Source organism: Choloepus didactylus, chromosome 1 (genome assembly GCF_015220235.1).
Source record: "Choloepus didactylus isolate mChoDid1 chromosome 1, mChoDid1.pri, whole genome shotgun sequence".
Taxonomy (NCBI): Eukaryota; Metazoa; Chordata; class Mammalia; order Pilosa; family Megalonychidae; genus Choloepus; species Choloepus didactylus.
In genome coordinates, this window is record NC_051307.1 from 86,765,181 (window position 1) to 86,783,949 (window position 18,769).

The following is an 18,769-nucleotide window of genomic DNA, read 5'->3' on the forward strand; positions in this document are numbered from 1 at the left end:
GTGTGTGCTAATGAAGGTGTCAGGGATTGATTTAGGTGATGAATGTACAAGTATGTAATGGTACTGTAAACAATCGAAAGTACAATTTGTTTTGTATGACTGCGTGGTATGTGAATATATCTCAATAAAATGATGATTAAAAAAAAAAAAGAAAAAAAAAAAAAACAAAATGTAGTGGGGGCGGAGGGTACAGGAAAAGTGTATGTGTATCTTATCGAAGTTAAGCTGGTATCAAATCAAATATGACTGTTATACATTTAGGATGTTAAATTTTAACCCCATGGTAACCATAAGGAAAATACATGAAAAATATATTCAGAAAGAAATGAGAAGAGACTCAAAATGGCATATACAAAAAAATCAAATAAATATGAAAGTATGCATTGATGAAAGAATTGAGGGTCAAAAGGGTAAAAGATTTACAAAGACAAATGAGCAAAATAATAGAAGAAAGTTCTACATTATCAGTTGTTACTGTAAATGTGAATTGATTGAACTCTCTAGTCAAAAGGCACAGACTGGGAGAATGGAGTAAAGAGCATGACCCAACTATATGCTGTCCGCAAGAAACTCACCCTAAATTTAAAGAAATAAGTAGGTTGAAAGTGAAAGGATGGAAAAATTCGGCCATGTAGTAGTAACTAAGGAGAGCTGGGCAGCTATACAAATATCAGATAAAACAGACTTTGGGTCAAAAACTGTTATAAGGGACAATGAAGGTCATTATATACAGAAAAAGAGGTCAATCCAACAAGGATACAGAAAAATTATAAATATAAATGAACCTAACAGCAGACATCCAAAATATATGAAGCAACTATTGACAGAATTGCAAGAACAGACACTTCTACTTTAATAGTAGGAGCTACAATACATCACTTTCAATAACGGGCAGAACATCTAGACAGAAGATCAATAAAGACAGAGAAGAACCGAACAATACTCTAAACCACCCAGACCTAACAGATTTATATAGAACACTTCACCCAACAAGAGCAGAATACACATTCTTCTCTAGTGTACATGGATCATTCTTCCAGGATAGACTATATGTTGGGTCAGAAAAAGAAGCCTCAATAGATTAAAAAATATTGAAATCATACAATGTATCTTCTATGACCACAATGGAATGAAGCCAGAAATCAATAACAGAGGAAGAAATGGAAAATTGACAAACAGGTGCTAATTAAACAATGCACTAGTAAACAACCAAAAGGTCAAAGAAGTAACCAAGAGGGAAATTAGGAAACATCTTGAGGCAAACTAAAATGAAAACACAGCAACAAAACTTATGGGATGTAGCAAAAGTAATGCTGATAGGAAAATTTATAGCTCCTAATGCTTACATTAAATAAGAAGAAATATTTCAAATCAAAGACCTAACCTCAAAACAGGAGGAACTAGAAAAAGAAGAGCAAACTAAACCCAAAGTGGGCAAAAGGAAGGAAATAACAAAATGGAGATAAGTGCAATACAGAATAAAAAAAAAAATCATAGAATCAAACACAACTGCAAGTTGTTTCTTTGAAAAGATCAATAAAACTGGTGAACCTTTAGCTAGACAAAGAAAAAAGAGAGTAGATACAAAAAACTACTATCAGAGATGAAGGGTACCCTACTACTGACTATAAGAAGATACTATGAACAACTGAATGAGTACAAATTACAGATAACCTAGATGAAACAGACCGATTCCTAGAAAGACACAAACTATCTAAACTGACAAAGAAGAAATAGATGTCAACAAACCAATAACTAGTAAACAGATTAAATCAGTAAACAGAAACCTCCCGACAAAGAAAAGTCCAGGACCAGAGGGCTTCACTGGTGAATTTTACCAAACATTCCAAGAATTAACACCAATCCTTCTTCAACTCTTTCCAAAAACAGAAAAGGAGGGAACATTCCCTAAGTCACTGTTTGAGGTCAACATCATCCTCTTACCAAAGCCAGATCAAGATACCACAACATAAGAAAATTATGAATCTAGATGCAAAAATCCTCAACAAACTAATACCAAACAGAATCCAACAGCATGTTAAAAAATTATACACCATAATCAAGTGGGATTTATCCCAGGTAAGCAAGGGTGATTCAACATAAGAAAATAAATTAATGTAATACAGAATGAAGGGAAAATAAAAAGGGATCATGTCAACTGATACAGAAAAGGCATTTGACAAAATCCTGCACCCCTTCTTAATAAAAACACATAGAAAACTAGGAACAGAAGGAAACATGATAAAGGGCATATATGAAAACCCACCACTAACATCACACTAAATGGTGAAAGACTGAAAGTTTTTCCTCTTAGATCAGGAACAAGGCAAAAATGCCCACTGCCATTACTGTTATTCAACATTGTACAGGAAGCTCTAGCCAGGGCAATTAGGCAAGAGAAGGAAATTAAATGCCTCCAAACTGGAAAGGAATAATGAAACTTCCTCTACTTGCAGTAGCTAGAATCATCTATACAGAAAATCCCAAAATATCCACTAAAAAGCTACTAGAACTAATAAATGAATTCAGCAAAGTGGTGGGCTACAAGAATAACAAGCAAAAATCAGTAGTTTCTATATGCTAGTAATGAACAGGCTAAAGAAGAAGTCAAGAAAAAATTCCATTTACAAAAGCAACAACAAGAATCAAATATCACAGAATAATTCTAACCAAGGATGTAAAGGACATGTACACAGAAAACTACAAAATATTGCTGAAAGAAATCAAAGAATACTTAAAAAAAATGGAAGGACATAAAGAATACTTAAACAAATGGAAGGACATTCCCTGTTCATAGATTGGAAGACTATAAATATTGTTAAGATGTCCAATTTACCCAAAGGGATTTACAGATTCAATGCAATCCCAATCAAAATTCCAACAGCCTTTCTTGCAGAAATAGAAAAGCCAATCATCATATTAACATGGAAGAATGAGGAGCCCTAAATAGACAAAACCATCTTGACATAAGTGAACAAAGTTGGAGGACTCACATTTCCTTTTTTAAAAATTATAAAGCTATAGTAATCAACAGAGCATGGTACTGGACAGATATATAGATCAATGGAATCAAATTGGGAGTTCAGAAATAAACCTCATATCTATGGCAAGTTGATATTTGTCAAGGGTGCCAAGTGTACTCAATGAGGAAAGAATTGTTTTTTCAACAGATAGTGCTGGGTATACTGGATATCTATGCACAAAAGAATGAAGGTAGACCCCTAACTCACACCGTATACAAAAAATTAACTCAAAATGTATCAAACACTTAAATATAAGAAACAAATCTATAAAATTCCTAGAAGAAAACATAGGGAAGCACCTTTAGGACCTTGTGTTAGGTGACAGTTTCTTATACTGTACACCCAAAGCACAAGCAAAACAAGAAAAAACAGATAAACGGAACTTCAACAAAATGAAAAACTTTTGTGTATCACCAGACTTTATCATGAAAGTAAAATGACAATACTCAATGGGAGAAAATGCTTGGAAACCGCATATCTGACAAGGGTTTAATATCCAGAATATATAAAGAAATCCTTCAATACAACACATAATTAAAAACAACCCAATTAAAAAATGAGCAAAAGACTTGAATAAACATCTCTCTAAAGAAGATATGCAAATGGCCAAAAAGCACATGAAGAGATGTTCAGCATCATTAGCCATCAGGGAAATGCAAATCAAAACCACAATGAGATACCATTTCACACCCACTAGAACGGCTACTATTTTTAAAATGGAAAGCATGTGGAGAAACAGGAACACTTTTGCATTGCTGGTGAGAATGTAACATGGTGCAGTCACTGTGGAAGACAGCTTGGCAGTTCCTCAGAAAGTACAGAATTACCATATGACTAGGCAATTGTAGGTACATACAAAAAATAATTGAAAGCAGGACTTGAGCAGATATTTGCACATTGATGCTCATAGCAGCGAGATTCACAGTTGCCAAAAGATTGAACCAACCCAAGTATCCATCAACCAATGAATGGATAAACAAATGTGGGATATACATCCAATGGAACATTTTTCAGCCATAAAAAGGAATAAAGTCCTGATACATAAGACAACTTGCATGAGCCTTGAAGACATCATATTGAGTGAAATAAGCCAGACACTAAAAGACAAACATTGTCTGATGCCACTGAAATGAAATAATTAGAGTAAGCAAAACTTAGAGTCAGAAACTATAGGCTACCAGGAGCCAGGGTGAGGGTAGGGAATGGGCTGTTAATGCTTAACTCGTACAGAGTTTCTGTTTGGGGTGATGGAAAAGTTTGGTAATGGATGGTGGTGATGGGGGCGCAAAACTGTGAATGTAATTAACAGCGCTGAATTATATATTTGAATGTGGTTAACAGAGGAAATTTTAGGTTGCATATATGTTAGTATAATAAAATATTTAAAAAACCATGGTGCTGTGTAACACAAACAGTGAACTCTTAATTCAAACCATGGACCACGGTTAAGACTATGATTATAAATGTGTTCTTTCATAAATTGTAACAAATGTACCACAATAATGCAAGGTGTTAATAATGGGGTGGTATATGGTAATCCTGCATGTTATGCATGATTGTTCTGTAAACCCACAACTTCTCTAATTAAAAAGAAAATAAGTAAAGAGAAAAAAGAGACACTTTCCCCACATCAAATCAAGTCAATATCCCATGATGCATGTGCACACACATATATCTCCGATTGCAACATTTCATGGCTTTTGCTGTGTGTCACATGACTTGCTTTGCCAATAGCTTGGTCACAACAGTGTCTAGGATTATTCAAGGGATCTATTGGATGTCGTAATTTCAGACAATTCTGGAAATGACTTATTGTTGATGGCTTTCAAATGAGCATATAAAACATCTATGAAGAGATTACACATAAATCTTCCAAAACAGCAGAAAATGCAGATTATAGGATATAGTTTGTACTCCACCCACCCATAGAGCTTTCTATTATCAAATTATTGTCAGATAGTTGCTAATGCAGAAACTATTTTCTAACAGCAACAGCTTTAGAGCCTTAGCAAGACCAACTGTTTACTCCATCAGAAAATCCAAGAAAATTCTCATTATCATATTTTTGTCAAAGGCCAACATTAGAGGGTTTTGGCTTACTTTAAGGTGTTTGGATTCATCTTAAGAACTTAAGATACCTAGGTTAGAAACTATTAAGTGCTGGTTTCCTGACATTTTCATCCATTTGTGATCCTGGTTCTATCACCTATTATCCCATGTTGTCTTTGTTTCACACAGTCCCAAATCCTGCTTTCTCATCACCTTAATTTTGGCTAAAGATATGCCAGTGTTTGTCTAAGTGACTTTTCCAACAGGAATTGCTTTCATCTCATATATAGACACTAAATTTTTGCTAGTGGCTACCTAGAACAATGCTGAGAAGTATTTTCAAACCTCACCCAGGTTCAGCAGGAAAGAATTCCATGACTGATTAGCAGGGTCTGTCATGGGTAGGGGATAGGATAGTGGTGACATGCATGCCAGGTCTGAGCCATCCCTGCAGTCCATTTATCTCATAGTATTGGCACGTGTATTCTCTACAGGATCTAGTAAGCACATCACACTTTCTAGATTTTGATAATTTTTCTGAAATGATGGCTAGCTATAGAACCTGACCCCCCACCTTCCTCTCATTAGGCAATGCAAAGGGTCCCCAATCCTTGGAAGTCCTACTCCTGGGACATTGCATACAGTACCTTGAGAAGAGGAATTTACCATCCCAACACATGCCTTCTTACTTTATTTAAAAATTAATAGGCATATAAGTTTGCTAAAATGGATTCATGTCAATAAAAAGTCTGTAAATATCATTATTTGACCATGTTTGCTCTACGTCCTTGCAGCTACCAAGGGAAAACATTTTCTACTGCAAGTACCATTAGCAACAAGATAAAATGCTTAAAATTTAACATGCAAATTGCAAGACTCATATGGAGAGGATTAATTTATTATTAAAACATGGATTAAAAACTTGCCAAATGTTACTAAAGCTAGACAGTAAGAGACTGGACCGTTAAAAAAATAATTTTCGGAAAGAGTTATGAAATGCAACCCAGGTCATGCTGAACCTATGCACACTTTTGCACCCATTCCTCTGGTCTTGATTACTGGGTTGGGGCTACATGGGTGCATTAATACTTAATTTATCAAACTGCATATTACTGATTGATGTATTTTAGTGATGTGATTTTTTTTTTAAATCAAGGAAGGCCCTAGGTTAATGTAAAAATAAAAATTGTAAAGATACTTGTTCAGCATGTAGTTATAATAGTACATCTTCCAGCTGCCAAGATTTAAAGCAACTGCCCTGCTACTAGATTGTAAATGACCTGAGGGCTGAGACCAGTCTTGCACCTCATCCATGACTCTGCCCCGAGTGCAGGGCATATCCGCCCTGCAGCAGGCCTCAGAGAATGCTGAGAGGCACAGCACCAAAGACCCAGGAGTCAGAAAAAAGCATCACAGAGAAAAAACATGCATTTATTAATCCCCTGGCTTCACAAAATGAACCCACACAATCAAAAAGCCCCCCCACACACACACACACGCCTACGCTATCTGATGTCATTAAGCTAATACTCGTATCTGCTAGAAACTTTGTCTGATGTCCAGTTTTTTGAAAGGCAGAAGGAAAAAGAAACCGTGATCTTTTCAATTCTCATGCGTGATCACTGGTATTTACAGCTTGGCTTTTACCTTCTCCTGGAAACATGAAGTTCTGCCTCGCTGACTTTGGAGACTTGATTTTCCTCTTCCTCGGGACATTTCCTCTGGGGTCATTATCTTCACCAGAGCCCACGTCCTCCTCTCTGCTCACCTCACAGCTCCTCTCCAACTCACTCCTGTGAGCCTGGGAGCTCACTGCTACTTTCCATCGCCCAAGCCAGAGACTTACAGGATTTGTAACATGCACCTTGAATGGTCAGGACCTCAATTTTCTAGGTGTGTGCCCATCTGTTTTGGTTATTCAACAGAGTCCCTGCTATGTTTTAACATCCCAATTTCCAATGATGGTCCTTAGAATCACAGCAAATAGTTTACTTTCCAGAGGACAAACACACAAGAGATTATTTTCATGGTCAAAAGTACAAGGTGGACATTAAAATTCTAGTTTCACTGCAGCTCCAAGAAGCAGCAGTCAGGGGATGTGGCTGGGACTCCAGGCCTCCCTGAGGCCACCATCAGAACAGTTCTAAAGAATGCAGAGATGATCCAGTATCAGCCAATAAAACTCCTTGTGTCTTACCCATATGTTGATAAAAGGGTGTAAACAAGGTTAAGAAATGTGGCTTCAGAGGGAAATTCCCTAATAATCTCATTTCTAATATCGCATCCCCAGAACTAAGTGGCGGTATGTCTGCCTGTATAATTATTGTTCTTGTTATTGTTATCTTAAGTGACTCACAGCTCATGGTTCAGGAGTGAGCCCTTTCTGGAATGAGTATTCTGATTAGTACATAGGTCCCCTGTACATGTGACTTACAATGATGAATTCCTAGATCTGGAATGCTAGACATGAGCACACCAGAAGGGACAACCACCAAGGAGGAGGGGTGCTTGGGCACTGCCAAGGCCGACTTCTGAAGCAGGCAGGTGGGCCACAGTCCCCTCCAGCTTGCCATGTTGGAGTGACTGAGAGCCACCCATTGGACTCAAGGGGCACACACACTAACATACGCCTGGGTTCTGGACCTTTTCCCAGATTCCATACCATGCCTCCCATCACCCACCCTTCTAACAAACTTCAGTAATTCCCAATGGGAGGAGAATGGGTGGGGAAGGGAGAGTGAGCAGGGGCACACAAGTCCCCTCCCAACAGAACCTAGCAAAGGGGTAGCTGTATAATTGGTAGCTGAAGCACACCCTCTGCTGCTGCCCCCATCTCACTCACCCCCATTTGCGGGACACTGATTACGTGCTTCAACTTGGCGGGCCTGGGCTGGGGGACCTGATCAGCCCCTGGGGAGGGTGGTGGGCACGGGCGACAGCGCCCTCCGCAGCCCCCCGGGCCTGGGAAAGTGAGGCCGGAGGCAGGCCCCATTTCCTCACCCAAAATACCACTGTTAGGGGAGGCTTGCCGGAGGGAACCGCCTTTTCCCCACCCCCTTATCTTGCCCGGACACTCCCCGTTGCCAGTGCAACTCCCATTACCACCAGTGCGCATACATTGTTGCCAGACACCGTTACCGGAGCAACTCTCGCCCCTTTTCAATCAACCTCCGCGCCCTCTCAGAACCAATCCAAGCCTTTAACCTCTACAGCTACCCCGCCCTCTAAACGCCCGATATAAGCTTGTACTCTCCCCTAATAAAGCTCTCTCTCTCTCTTGGCTTCTTCACCCTAAAAGAACCGTGTCCCGCTTGTTCCTTTCTCGCCGCCCTCCATACTTTGCACGCCACCCCGCCGGGGACCTGGCCAAGTCCCCCGCCTCGCCCTCGCCTCCAGGAAAGAGCCCCCGCCGCCGGTACCCTCCAAGCAATCCTGAGAGCCTAGGATTTAGCAACCGGCCGCCACCCCCCCCCCCCCGACGAATCAACTGCGACCGCAACTGGCGCCCAACGTGGGGCCCCTGGAATTAAAGGTCCTCTCCACGCAGCAGTCCAGTAAACCACCCGCTCGCCCGGACGCCTCTCCAGCTCCCCTTCTCCTCGCCTGCAAAGTAAGGGCCGCCTCTCCCTCGCCGCCCCGCGGAGCCGCCTCTCCCTCGCCGCTCCACGTCCGGAGCCGCCTCTCCCACGCCGCTCCGCGCCCGGGCCGCTCTTCCTTTCCCTCATTAACCTGGCTTTTGCCCCCGACTACCTTTCGTCTTCTCTTCCTATGTCCCCCCATTCCTCCTAACACTCTTCCTCCAGTAGCTTTCCCTTTTCCCCTCCATTACTTTGCTGTGGTCCTTTGTGTCTTTGTTTCTTTGTTTCGCGCGGTGTGCCTCTTTGCGACCGCCCCCCCCCCAAACTGCTCTCGCTACTAGAGGCTCCTGCCTTCTATTCTCGCCGTCTCCTTCGGCCTCGCGACCACGGTTTACCTCATTTTCTTTACTCAATAATCAACCCCCCTTTTTCTTTTCTCACTCCGCTATGGGTAATCATCTATCTGCACACCAAGCACCCCAAGTTCGTGCTCTGGCTGGTCTCCTAGACACACATCGCTGTAAGGTGTCTGTCCGGCAGCTGCAAGTATACTGGAACCTCCTGCTGCCCTTTAACCCATGGCTCACCACTTGCCATCTTTGGGACCCTATTACTTATGATCGCCTTATTGATCGGGTCACCAACGCCATGGAACATGAGAGCAAGCGCTTCCCTCCCGGCTTGCTCCCCACCTTAATAACCGTCCGCTCCTGCCTTCAAGGCTCCCTCCCCCCTGATCGAGGCCCCATTAAATCCAAGGAGGCCCTATCAACCCAGTCAACAGATTCAGACAGCGATACTAATGTAGACCATGATTCGGACACAGAGTCCTTAGTCGAGCAGATTAACAACGCGCTCGAAGTAACTCCCAAAAAACAAAATAACACTGAGCCTCGCCAAGATGGCGAACTTCCTCCTCCTCCTTCTTCTTCCATCGAGGGGAGGAAGTGCTCCGGCGATGACGTCAGCCCTAAGCTGGGCCGGAAACCGCAAGCGCTTTACCCCACCCTTTCACAGGGTGGAGCTAGTCCACCATCTTATGCCTTAGCCACTCCCACCGCGCCGCCTTCTTGCGACGCTTGGGGCCTCCCACTTCCGCCTCCCCCTCCGGCGAGCTCCCCCTCGGAGCCGCTACCGGCAGCTGCCGCCGCTCCTCCCACCCTGCCGACTAACAACCCCTGGCTGCCTTCTACACCTCAAGGCAACCCTTGGGGCAACGCTCCCCCTACCCCCACTCCCGCGCCAAGCCCTCTGCAAGCGCGTCCTCCTTTCTCTCGTGCTTTTCGCTGCTTTCCTCTTAACCTTACCCCCACACCACAGAAACCGTATGACTGGTATCCCATTGACTCTGATACTATTAAGCAGCTTCGCAGGGCCGTCAAGGAGGACGGGTTAGGTAGCCCATACGCTTCCCAAATACTGCAGGATCTCAGCATGGACTTTTGCATCCCCCAAGACTGGGCCTCGCTTGCCCGTTCCATTCTTAACCCCGGCCAGTTTGTTGATTGGCGTGCCCACTTCCAGGCAGAAGCAGCTAGGCAAAGCGAGCAAGACGCAGCCACTGGGGCCACTCATCCCCCCGAGGCTTACCTGGGCACGGAAGCGTTTATAAATGCATCCGCCTATATTAATGCGCCTGCCACCTTTTGGCCTATCCTTCGGGGAATCGCCTTGCGAGCTTTTGCCAACTGCTCTGCCTGTCGGCCTAATAAATTCACCAAGCTCTTCCAGGAGCCGAGTGAGCCTTTCGCCACCTTTGTCTCCAGAGTCGAAGAAACCTGCGCCAGGAAGCTCTCACCTTAAGACCCTGCATTATCCGCAGAATTGCCCAGCTTGTAAGGAAACAAACGGATGCTATTTTCTCCTCGTTCGTGCAAGTCCAGTACCAGCGACTCGCCACCTCTGACGCTCCCTACTCCAAGATGACAACCAACCCTCCACGACCTCACCGCCACCGGTCAACCCGCCGACCGCGAGGCCCTTCTCGATCGCCTGAACATCGCACCAACCTCGAGCTCCAGCTTCTCTGAACCTCCAACTTTAAACCCCCCACCCTCGTCCATCCCGCAAGCAGCAAGGCCCCTGTCGAGCGCCCGGGCGCCACACCAACGCCGAGCTCCAGCCTCGCTGAGCCACCGTCAACCCCTTTTCCCCTCCCCGGCCTCCCCCTTCCCTCATCCCTTAGCGGGCCTCTCCGGTAAGCTTCTTCCTTTAATTAAAAAAGAAGGGGGAAATGCGGGACACTGATTACGTGCTTCAACTTGGCGGGCCTGGGCTGGGGGACCTGATCAGCCCCTGGGGAGGGTGGTGGGCACGGGCGACAGCGCCCTCCGCAGCCCCCCGGGCCTGGGAAAGTGAGGCCGGAGGCAGGCCCCATTTCCTCACCCAAAATACCACTGTTAGGGGAGGCTTGCCGGAGGGAACTGCCTTTTCCCCACCCCCTTATCTTGCCCGGACACTCCCCGTTGCCAGTGCAACTCCCATTACCACCAGTGCGCATACATTGTTGCCAGACACCGTTACCGGAGCAACTCTCGCCCCTTTTCAATCAACCTCCGCGCCCTCTCAGAACCAATCCAAGCCTTTAACCTCTACAGCTACCCCGCCCTCTAAACGCCCGATATAAGCTTGTACTCTCCCCTAATAAAGCTCTCTCTCTCTCTTGGCTTCTTCACCCTAAAAGAACCGTGTTCCGCTTGTTCCTTTCTCGCCGCCCTCCATACTTTGCACGCCACCCCGCCGGAGACCTGGCCAAGTCCCCCGCCTCGCCCTCGCCTCCAGGAAAGAGCCCCCGCCGCCGGTACCCTCCAAGCAATCCTGAGAGCCTAGGATTTAGCAACCGGCCGCCACCCCCCCCCCCCGACGAATCAACTGCGACCGCACCCATTCCTCCTTCCAGCCAGATTCTAATATATGTCCCTCTAGAGACATGTATGCCACCCAACACCCCTTCCAAGCTGAGACTTTCTGCTCTAAAGAGTCCATGGATGTGAGCACAGGTGGATGGAGGCTGGTTAACAGAACACAATGGTGATGAGTAGTAAGAGAACGAGGAGGTAAGAAAGAGGGCAAGCAATCAAAAAACAAAACAAAAAACAACTCTGAGGTGCAGAGTAAAAGTCACGGAAAACATTCAGAACAATATAACACTTTTCTTAATGAGATGTTAATAGTTTTGGGATTTGCATAGACTGGCAGCCTTAATAATGATGACAATCACCTTTTCCCAAGGTTGAGACATCTCTGATTCCAGAGATCTACTATTCCAAAGGCTTTGGCTTCTTCACGTATTAGCACTTTTTTTTCATACAATCAGCATAAAAAAATATGCTGAATTATTTGAAAACATGTTCAAACAAAAACTTGTACACTGAACACAGAAGCATTATTCGTAATAGTCAAAAAGTAGAAACAACCCAACTGTCCATCAACTGATGAATAAACAAAATGTAGTATATCCAACAGAATATTATTCACTCATAAAAAGGAATGAAGCACTCATACATGCTACAACATAGGTGAACCTTGAAAACATTATGCTAAGTGAAAGGAGCCAGACACAAAAGGTCACATATCATATGATTCCATTTATAGGAAATGTCTGGAATAGGCAAATTCACAGGAACACAGTAGAGTAGTGGTTGATTTTGCCAGAGATTAAGGGAGAGGAGGCAGGAAGAATGGAGAATGACTGCTTAATGGGTATGGTATATCTTTTTGAGGTGATGAAAATGTTCCGGAATTAGATTGTGGTGGTGGTTGCACAACATTGTAAATATAAAAGTCATTCAATTGTGTACTTTAAAATTGTTAAAACAGTGAATTCTATGTTATGTGATTCTTACCTCAATGAAAAAAATATGCCAAATTAAATCTTTGTGCTTGTATGAAAGCAAAAAACACCAAGAAACCTGTTTATTTTCTAAATTTCACTTTTTAAATAAGTTCACATAGCTTATACTGTGTGACTGTGTGATTGTGAAAACCTTAGGCTCACACTCCCTTTATCCAGTGTATGGGCAGATGAATAGAAAAATTGGGACAAAAAGTAAATGAATAATAGGGAGGGACAGAGGGGATGGGATGTTTTGAGTCTTCTTTTTTACTTTAATTTTTATTTTATTTTTTTCAGTAATGAACATGTTCAAAAACTGTGGTGATGAATTCACAACTATATAATGGTACTGTGAACAACTGATTGTACACTTTGGATGACTATGGCATGTGAATATATCTTAAAAAATTGAATTTTTGAAAAGTTCATCAATGTTTGTACATTTTCAGCTGACCTAAAGTTTGCTAAAATGGACTCATGTCAATAAAGATTGTAAATATCATTATTTGACTGTGTTTGCTATATGTCCTTGTAGCTAACAAAGGAAAAATTTTCTACTGCAAGTACCCATTAACTACAAGATAAAATGCTCAAAATAATATCAAAATTGCAAGTCTCATACAGAGAGGGTTAATTTATCCATTCATGAGTTATTAAAGGTTTATTATTAAAACATGGATTTAAAATTTGCCAAATGTCTTTAGGACCAGACACCGAGAAGTTGGGCTGATTAAAAAATAATAATCCTTAACAATCTGGAGTCACAAATTGTAGCCTAGATCATTACCTGCCCCTCTCTTGTTTCGTTGTAACTGTTTTCCCACCCCGAGTTCACAGCCACTTTTCTGCACCAACTCCTTCAGTTTTCATGCCTCAGCACTTTTCTATTTTGCCTCATTCCCCATGGATTTTGCTTGGGAATTCTGTTAGAGTGCTGGATGCTCTTCTACCTCAAGCAGGAAATTGCTGCTGTGGGAACTTCCTCTGAGAGCTAAGCTTTTCTCTGCTATGTATTTGTGGGGGCAGGGATGTAGGCTGCCTAGAATAGATCCCAGACCTTGGGCCACACAGCCTGGCACTGGGTGAATCAAAAGCCTCCTCACACCTCATATGTGCATTCCAGTTCACAGAGCAATTTCACACACTGGCTAGCAATTGTTAAGCCTGGTGTAAAACCAACTAGGGATTCCACCTCATCCATCACTGGACTGCAGCTGACTTTTGAGGGCCACAGCAGGGAATGGAGGAGTGTTCCCTAACTAGTACAAACTTCAGACAGAGATGGGGATCCCTCCCTCAAATTCAAACCCTGGAAAACAGAGTAGATGAGAAGCAGAACAGGGGTTCAAGATGGGCTCTCCAAAGGACAGGGAGCTGGATTCAGATCTTTCTTTGGAACTAATTAGCATTCTACTCTGGCCAAGTTAGTTAATCTCCCTAGACCTGTCTTCTTCCGCTGTAAGACCGAGATAATACCTACTTTACAAGGCTTGGGGGAGGGGAGCTTTAGAAGAATGAAGCTTGTAATACATGCAGCCTGATGCCTGCTATACAAGTAGTACTTGGTAAATGCCCTTGTGTATGGAAGTGCTGTGGGCTAGTGGTTAGTAGTCTGGGGTCTGGAGCTCTAATCTCAGCCCCACCATTTAACAGCTGAGAGCATTGGATAAATTATGTAACCTCTCTGAGCCACAGTTTCCCCATCAGTCAAGTGTATTTTTATTACATACACAGGAGATACTTAATAATTAGTTATTTTTACTTCACTGGGAGTAAAAACAACTTGTGTTTCCACCTCAACCAACAATGTAGTAGTGAATTAAATGACAGTTCAGTGTAATGTGTCTTTTAAAGAAAATTTTGAGTACCTTATATGCTGTTATGATTTTTCCGAGCAGAGTTAAGCTGTGATGCTAAGGGTGAGACTAAACTGTAACATGAAGAAAAAAAAAATTCCAAGTGGGAGAATAAACCACCCAACAGGGAGAGATTTCTTTTGTAATGTACATTCCATTTCTTCTCCCTCATGCTTTTTAATTCCTTCCACATTTCCTGCCATAATTATCAAATGTTTGGTTTCTGACCTCACTTTACCGGAGACTAGAGCCCAGGGAATTTAGAATCGTTTGTTTTCTGTCCATAAACGTTTGAGTTAATGGAGGGGCCTGTGAGCAAAGGGTTTGTTGGTTTGTTTGCAATGTCTCAGGAAGGTCACTGGAGTTGCAAAAAGAAAAAAAAAAAAAGATTACACACACAAAAAACAAAAAACCTCTGAACTTTTAACTGGAAACGCTGAGCCACCAAAGAGCAGAGAAACGGATCTCACACTTGCGCAACGATAGTTTAGAGGAAAATTTAGATTTTAAAAGGCCCAGATAATAACACAATACCAGAGGGCACTTCACAAAGAGAACAAGTATCAGGAATATTATCATCGCACTTTATAAGAGAGAAAGAAAATTTTATTTCGCCCCCCAAAGAAGAAATCTCTGGAGATTTCTGCCTTTTCTTTCTTTTTTCTTTCCGAGGAGGCAGACTTGGTGGTGGTGGTGGGGGGAGCCCCCAACTATTCTCAATTTCCTCTTCAGGGAAGGAAAGAACTCGAGACGCCTTGTTTTACTCGGCTGCTGCTCTTGCCGCCGCCTCTGTCCCAATCCGCCCAGCTCGTCCTCTCCCCCTCCTCACTTTCCCTCCATATTAGCTGCGCTGGGGCTCCCGCTTACGGCCCAAACTACTCTTCCTGATTTTGAGATTCAAGTTTCCTAAGTAGCATTTCTGCACCGAGCGCGCCCCATCCCCGCCCCACCCCAAGTAGGGAAACTACCCGTCCCACCTCGGGGGGAGCAACCCCGGGACCCACGCACGGTCCGCCGTCCCGCAGACTCAAGGGGCCGCGGGGCCCGAGTGCGGACCTCCTTAGGTGCTCACCGACCTCGGCGTGGACCCAGGCGACGGCCACCAGCGCGAGCGCGAGCCAGCGTTTCCACATCTGCCGGAGAGAAAAGAGCGAGACTGAAGGCGCCGGGCCCCGCGCCGACCCGGGAAACTTCCTGGGGTCCCGCAGGCTCGTCCCCTCCGCCCCGGCACCCCTGGCCCCTCAGGGTAGCTGGCCACTGCGCTCCGCTCCGCGCGCCCCGCGCTCACCATGGTCCCGTCCCGGTTTCCAAAGGGCGCGCGGCACGGCGGCTGCAGCGAGCTCTACGCGAAGGTGTGAGCTTCGCTTTCCGCCAGCCTCCGAGGAGATCCGACCTGGGCTCGCGGCCCCTTAAGACCCCTCCTTTCTCGAGTGCCGGCCCCCCAGCTCCTCCCCATTCTCCTCCCCCTCCTGCAGCAGCAGCCCCCGCGGCTCCCGCGCCCTCCCTCCTCCCCGTCCCCCGCTCCGGGAAGCCCGCGGGCGTCCTGGCGCCGCCCGAACCTCGCTTCCTGCCCGGCGCCTCGCCCGTCACCCTCCGGCTCCGAGGACGTGGAGGCGAAGCAGAGAACGGGGCGTCCCGGGGGGCAACTGCAACAAAGACCGAGGGGATGGAAAGCCGGAGAAAGAACCGAAACCCCACTCGGGGGAGGGGCGCCGGCTGCGGCGGTGGCCAGGTGGGCGGTACCGCTGGGGGCCCCCGGGCCGGCTCTGGGGCGGGAACCTGGAGGAAAAGGCGCCCGGCGGCCTGGGGAGCCGGAATCTGCCCCGCAGCTGAAGGAATGAGGGCCGGGGATGCAGAGGGGTCCCCGCAGCCCGGGGTTGAGGGTGTCACCATAGCCGGAGCGCTGAGAAATGGGCGCAGGGGCATGAAGACCAGCCGGCATGGGGAAGGCTGCTTTGGGTTCAGATGGATTTCTCAGCTCAGCTGAGAAGATCTTGACTCCAGCGTTTATTGGCAGCCTCATCCGGTCCCTTTCCTGGGATCCAGGACGGTGTCCCCCTCTTCTCCTCGGACCTGTGTCCTTGCTGCCACCGCTTTCACCCCAACTATCCTCCAACTTCATGCTTCCCATCTCCACCCACTTCTTTCCAGCCACCTTCCAATGTGTGCTCCTCTTTGATGATGTTGACTCTCCAAATGGCTCTCAACTCCTTCCTCTGGCTTACCTTCAGTCCCCTGTCCTCGGTGCCTAGTGAGTAAATCCACTTGGCACCTCAGATTTAAGGTGCCCAAGGCTGTGCGCCGTTTCCTACCAGCTCCCATGGCCTGCTCACCTTTCACTTCCGGAGCGGTACCCCCCCCACCCCATTTTACCAGTATTGGCCTCCAAAGCATATCTCCATCTTCCAGCTCTAGGTGGTCACCATATGCTTTCCGTTTTCCATTTGAGACCTCATACCCATCTCTTCAGCCCCATTCAAATTTCACCACTTCCCTAGGTCAGACCCTCATCCTCTCACTCAGGGATTCTGAAACCACCTTTGGTGGCCGTCCATCTCCAGGCTCTCCCACTCATAGTCTCCACTGCAGACCAATGCCACATTCTCTCACTACCTGATTTAAACGTTGTCTTCCTCATGCTCTTCCCCTGCTCAGAAACCTTCAGTGCTCTTGTTCCCACATCTTGTAAGTCCCCCATTACTGAGGTCACCCTATTTAACTTTACCTCAACTACTTCAGCATACTCCCTCTGCTTGAATCACGCCAGCTTTCTCACTGTCCTCTGAACTTGTCATATTCATTCTTCTACCAAGCTTTGTTGACTGCCTATTGTTGAGGTTTAGGGGGACCTCAAAATAGCACCCATGTTCCCCATGTGAGTTCAGAGTAAATTGGTGTAGCTACAGGAGTCACACTGTCAGAGAGCAAAATGTCACCTATGACCCTGGTAAAAGCTGGAATGGTGGTCATGACTTTAGATCTGTAGGGACAGTGTTATTACTTCTCTCTGGAATTAGACATACCCATCCAGTTACAAGCAGAGCTCGAAAACCTGACTGCATGGAAAAGCAGAAAACACATCTCTTGGGCCAGGACTGCTCCCCCAAACCAAGGGATTGAGCCACATGCGTGGTTCCTCTTTCAAGGTCACTAGTTAGACAACACACTCCTATCACGGAAATCAGAGGAGTAGGCAATAGATACCGCCCATCAGCTACTCTGTGCCAGGCACTGTGCTCTAGCAGGGAGCTATGATGTACAAGATTTTGTTCCTGCCCTCTAAAAACACAAAACGTTGCATCCCTTGCACATGTACTGTACCTCCCCCCTCAGAATATTCATGTTTTTTTGTTTTTTTTTTAATTTTTCAGTTCCCAATTCAAGTTTCATTGCTTCTCTAGCACCTTTTCTGATGGTAGTTAGGCATAGCAGAAAGTGCATGAGGTTTGAGGTCAAATGGACCTGGATTTCAACCCTGTCACTGCCATTTACTAGCTGTGTGACCTCTGTCAAGTTACTTAGCCTCTCTGAACCTAGGTTTCTGCATCTGAAAAATGCAGTAATAATGCTTTGCAGGAGTGTGTGAAATTTAAGTCCAATAAGGTATATAAAGTACCTGGTGAGTAGTAGACCCTCTATAAGGTACCCATAATTACTTCATTGATCTGCTACACATCTAAATTGTATTGGTGCCTTACAACTTGGCATTTTATTGCATACTGTTATAAAATACTTGTTTAAGTGTTTGTTTTAGATTTTCCAGCTCAACTTTAAATTGCTTAGGGAATAGACAATATTTTTCATCTATTCTCCAGAGCATTTGGGGCACACTTGATAGCTTTAATTCCATCAAAATTAAAGATTTTTGTTCAATCAAGGGCACTATTGGGGATTGAATCATCACATCACCCACGAAGGAGTGTTTAGGTTTCAACCCCTCCTGTGGCTGTGAACCCATTTGTAAATAGGACCTTGGAAGACGTTATTTGTTAAGGTGTACCCATACTGGATGAGGTTGGACCTTAATCCAATATGACTAAAGTCTTTATGAGCAAAGGAAATTGGACACAGAGAAAGAAGCCGTGGGGAGAAGCCAGAAGTTGGAAGTCAACGGAACCCAGAAGAGAAAGGAGAAGCTGCTACCATGTCATTGCCATGTGACAGAAAAGCCAAGGACCAAGGATCACTGGCAGCCAGCCCCAGAAGACTACAGTCTTTGGGGAGAAAGCAATGTCTTTCTGATGCCTTGATTTGGGACTTCTCCTAGGCTCAAAACTGTAAGCCAATAAACTCCCATTATTTAAGCCAACCCATTGTCTGGTATATGTTTTAGGAGCTAGGAAGCTAATACAGGACTATAAACAAAATGATAGATTAGAAGGAGAATCTGTAATATCTAAAACTGACGTGAACTCATAACTGCAGTAT

At 44.9% G+C, this 18,769-nt stretch overlaps 1 protein-coding gene across 3 annotated transcripts in view; it reads right to left on the reverse strand.

Annotated features, from left to right (window-relative positions):
* Nucleotides 1-15,760, reverse strand: part of FSTL1 (follistatin like 1) — a 78,702-nt gene extending 62,942 nt beyond the window's left edge. For 2 of the 3 annotated variants that reach the window (XM_037836309.1, XM_037836293.1), the window contains exons 1-2: nucleotides 15,630-15,760; nucleotides 15,319-15,474 (exon numbers count right to left, since the gene is read on the reverse strand). In XM_037836309.1, the coding sequence (XP_037692237.1) occupies nucleotides 15,319-15,474; nucleotides 15,630-15,632 (159 nt within the window). In that variant the 5' untranslated portion in view covers nucleotides 15,633-15,760. The remainder of the gene's footprint in view (nucleotides 1-15,318; nucleotides 15,475-15,629) is intronic. The other variant, XM_037836303.1, reaches the window with a different exon arrangement.
* Nucleotides 15,761-18,769: the final 3,009 nt, after the last annotated feature.